The sequence below is a fragment of the Oratosquilla oratoria genome, chromosome 2 (assembly GCF_046742065.1).
Source record: "Oratosquilla oratoria isolate Oo_2021 chromosome 2, ASM4674206v1, whole genome shotgun sequence".
Classification (NCBI taxonomy): domain Eukaryota; kingdom Metazoa; phylum Arthropoda; class Malacostraca; order Stomatopoda; family Squillidae; genus Oratosquilla; species Oratosquilla oratoria.
The window spans coordinates 34,278,343-34,282,161 of NC_134778.1; the positions used below are offsets into that span (position 1 = coordinate 34,278,343).

At 36.4% G+C, this 3,819-nt stretch overlaps 1 protein-coding gene across 1 annotated transcript in view; it reads left to right on the forward strand.

Annotated features, from left to right (window-relative positions):
• LOC143038074 (actin-57B-like) overlaps positions 1-998 on the forward strand; it is a 3,138-nt gene extending 2,140 nt beyond the window's left edge. The window contains exon 2 of the mRNA XM_076206994.1: positions 1-998. This exon is cut by the window's left edge and continues 306 nt beyond it. Within this exon, the coding sequence (XP_076063109.1) occupies positions 1-853 (853 nt within the window). The 3' untranslated portion in view covers positions 854-998.
• The last annotated feature ends 2,821 nt before the right edge of the window (positions 999-3,819 follow it).

The following is a 3,819-nucleotide window of genomic DNA, read 5'->3' on the forward strand; positions in this document are numbered from 1 at the left end:
TGAACTTCGTGTTGCCCCTGAGGAGTCTCCCGTTCTTCTGACTGAGGCTCCCCTGAACCCTAAGGCCAACCGTGAGAAGATGACCCAGATCATGTTCGAGACCTTCAGCACTCCTGCTATGTACGTGGCCATCCAGGCTGTGCTGTCTCTTTATGCCTCTGGTCGTACCACTGGTATTGTGCTCGACATGGGTGATGGTGTTACTCACACCGTTCCCATCTATGAAGGTTACTGTCTTCCTCATGCTATCCTTCGTCTGGACTTGGCTGGTCGGGATCTCACTGCCTACCTGACGAAAATCATGACTGAGCGTGGCTACTCCTTCACCACCACGGCTGAACGTGAAATCGTTCGCGATATCAAGGAAAAGCTTTGCTACGTCGCTCTCGACTTTGAGGGTGAAATGAACGTAGCTGCTGCTTCTTCCTCTCTCGAGAAGTCCTACGAACTTCCTGACGGTCAGGTCATTACTATCGGCAACGAACGCTTCCGCTGCCCCGAGTCTCTCTTCCAGCCTTCCTTCCTGGGTATGGAGTCCGTTGGCATCCACGAGACCGTCTTCAACTCCATCATGAGGTGCGACATTGACATCAGGAAGGACCTGTACGCCAACAACGTTTTGTCTGGTGGCACCACCATGTACCCTGGTATTGCTGACCGCATGCAGAAGGAAATCACCTCGCTTGCTCCTTCGACCATTAAGATCAAGATTATTGCTCCTCCTGAGCGGAAGTACTCTGTTTGGATCGGCGGTTCTATCTTGGCTTCCCTCTCCACCTTCCAAGCCATGTGGATCACCAAAGAAGAGTACGACGAGTCCGGTCCAGGTATTGTCCATCGCAAGTGCTTCTAAGCACATGACCAGATAAAAGAAATATTATTTATACATCCATCTATTTTCAATTTTATGAAACCCATATCGACGATATGGCGCATCCTGACTTCATGATCTATATGTACAAATTCCAAATATACATTAAATCACCTCATTTATGTAACTTATGTTTTAATTTAAGACATCCCAATGAAATGGAAAAAAAAGTGATTTTGTCAATTAATTTCATTTGTATATACACTAAAAACCCACTGTTGATTGGATTTAAGAAAAGAAAGGAAATAACAATTTCCGTATATTTCGATCACTTGCTGTGATCCTCTTCAAGCGGAATACAAAGACAAGAGAAAACACATATCTTATATACAGAGGAGAGAGGTGGAGTGAGGGAACATGGACATGTCATATCAGGTAGCGTCTATATTGCTGCGCGGGCTTTGTGGCAAGTCATCCGCTTTTACAATAGAAGGAAGTAATTTGTTAACTGCCAAGGTGGTTATATAATCAGGTGACCATTGTCCTTTTGAAATGTTCAAATTAGGGAATTGCTTAATTAAGGAAGATTCAATGCTTTTCCTTTTATAACTACATTTTGATTTGGAAAAGATTTTTGCCTTGTCCCAATTTATGTGGTGATTATTGTTGGCGTCTTGTTGAAATGCCGCGGAGTTTTGTTGTGCGTATTTCACTGAATTTTTATGATCTTTTATTCTTGTTTTCAATTTTCTACCCATTTGTCCCTAATACACTTCATCACATCATGAGCAGGGTAATTTGTAAACTCCGAGGTTTATGTCTTCTGTTGTTCTGTGATGAACGTTGACTAATTTTCTGAATAAATTATTGGGGTAACTATAAATGAGTTTTACTTTTAGTGTATTTATAAACGTGTTACGACATTACTGGACAGTCATTTGTATATGTTAATCAATCATATCTAAGAGAAGAATTTTAGCCTCTTCCATATCTTAAGTACTGCAAATATTACTAATTGTAATTGGTGATAATCTTCATATTCTAAAATCAAAGGGACAATATTTTTTTTCAATTCAAACTGACCATAGATAAAACAATATATATATATATATATATATATATATATATATATATATATATATATATATATATATATATATATATATATATATATATATATATATATATATATAAAGCATTTACATTCGAATGTATCAGTGTATCTAAGTAAATCTTAAAGCTTTGAATGTTATCACACTGCCTCTACATTTATTCATACCTATTTCTCATTTAAGCCTAAGTTCTTATAGTTTAATCTAAGTACCTCTAGTCATGTATTTACTCATTGTGAAAATGTATCTAATTCGGGTGTTTTGAAATTACTTTCGTTTTGCTAAGTCATGCATTCAAAACTTTGACAATCAATGGATATGGACAGAAGTAAGTGCTATTCGGTAGGATTATGTAATATTCGGTACATTACACTTCGTAACGCACAGTTTATAGCGTAACCAACTTAAACTATGCGTGTTTACATCTTACACAAATGGCAGGAAGGTACCTGGCACCTTATATTTTGTTTTTTTTGTTCCACAAATACATTCACTTTTGTAATATATTTGGCTACCATTGGTGCCTGCATGTGATATAAATATATATATATATGTATATATATATATATATATATATATATATACATATATATATATATATGTATATATATATACATATATATATACATATATATATGTATGTATGTATGTATGTATGTTTGTATGTATGCATGTATATATATATATATATATACATATATATATATATATATATATATATATGTATATATATATGTATATATATATGTTTATATATATGTATATATATACATATATATATACATATATATATATGTATATATATATATATATGTATATATACATATATATATATATATATATATATGTATGTATGTATGTATGCATGTATATATATATATGTATATGTATATATATATATGTGTATATATATATATATATATATATATAAATGAATTGCGGGATTTAAGCACTTTTATCAGGATAGAAACCACAAGAAAGGTGGGGGTGTTCTGTTGTACTGGGGGGGTGAATTTGGTCAAGATATGGCATTTTTCAAAACTGTGTTCAAAATGTTCGTATACCACTTAGAAACAAATCCCGACAAATAATTTTTCAGCCGCGCGCAATTTAAAGGTCCTGGGTGAGGATTAAAGGGACAGATTTAAAGGCGCAACCCACACTAGAAGGAGGCGTGCCACTTAGGACCTTCAGGCGCAGCGAATAACGTTGAAATTTGATTGAATTTACACTCGCCCAGTGTATCAACGGCCAATACGATTGTGGAGGGGAAGGGAGGAAGGTGGAGGGAGAATATTTCGCCAACTTTGTGCGAAACTAAGCGTTAGTTACCGGCTAGCTCTGAAAAGGGAACTACGCATGTCTCATGAGCTCTCGTTGCAATCTATTACTTTAGCTAGTACATATTACTCTTTAGTACAGTCATCATGGGTAGCAAAAAGAACAAAAGAACATCACAATGACAAAAAACAACAGTTAAAGATGGCAAGCAGTCAAAGACGACTAAAGATCTCACCACCTCTCACTCCACCACCGCCCTCACCTGCACCTCTGTGACGGTGACAGAGGTAAAGGACAACATTAGACTAAACAATTCAAAGAGGAAGATTAAATCCAAAGAAGAAAGCAAGAGGAAAAAGATCAAGGCTATACAGGAAGAAGAAAGAAGAAGGGACATCATATGATGCTGGAGGGGGTGCCCTACCAACATAGATTGGCGAGGTGGAATCTGATGAGGAAAGAGAAGGCGCCCACTACTGGAAAATAAACCTCTTTCCAATGATTTAGATACCCTGAAGACCCCCAGCAGAGAGGTTTCATATGAAGAAACCGCCAAAGGTGCAAAAAAGCAAATTATATGATGTTGTCGTCTGTGCGTCGTCACTACTGTGACAT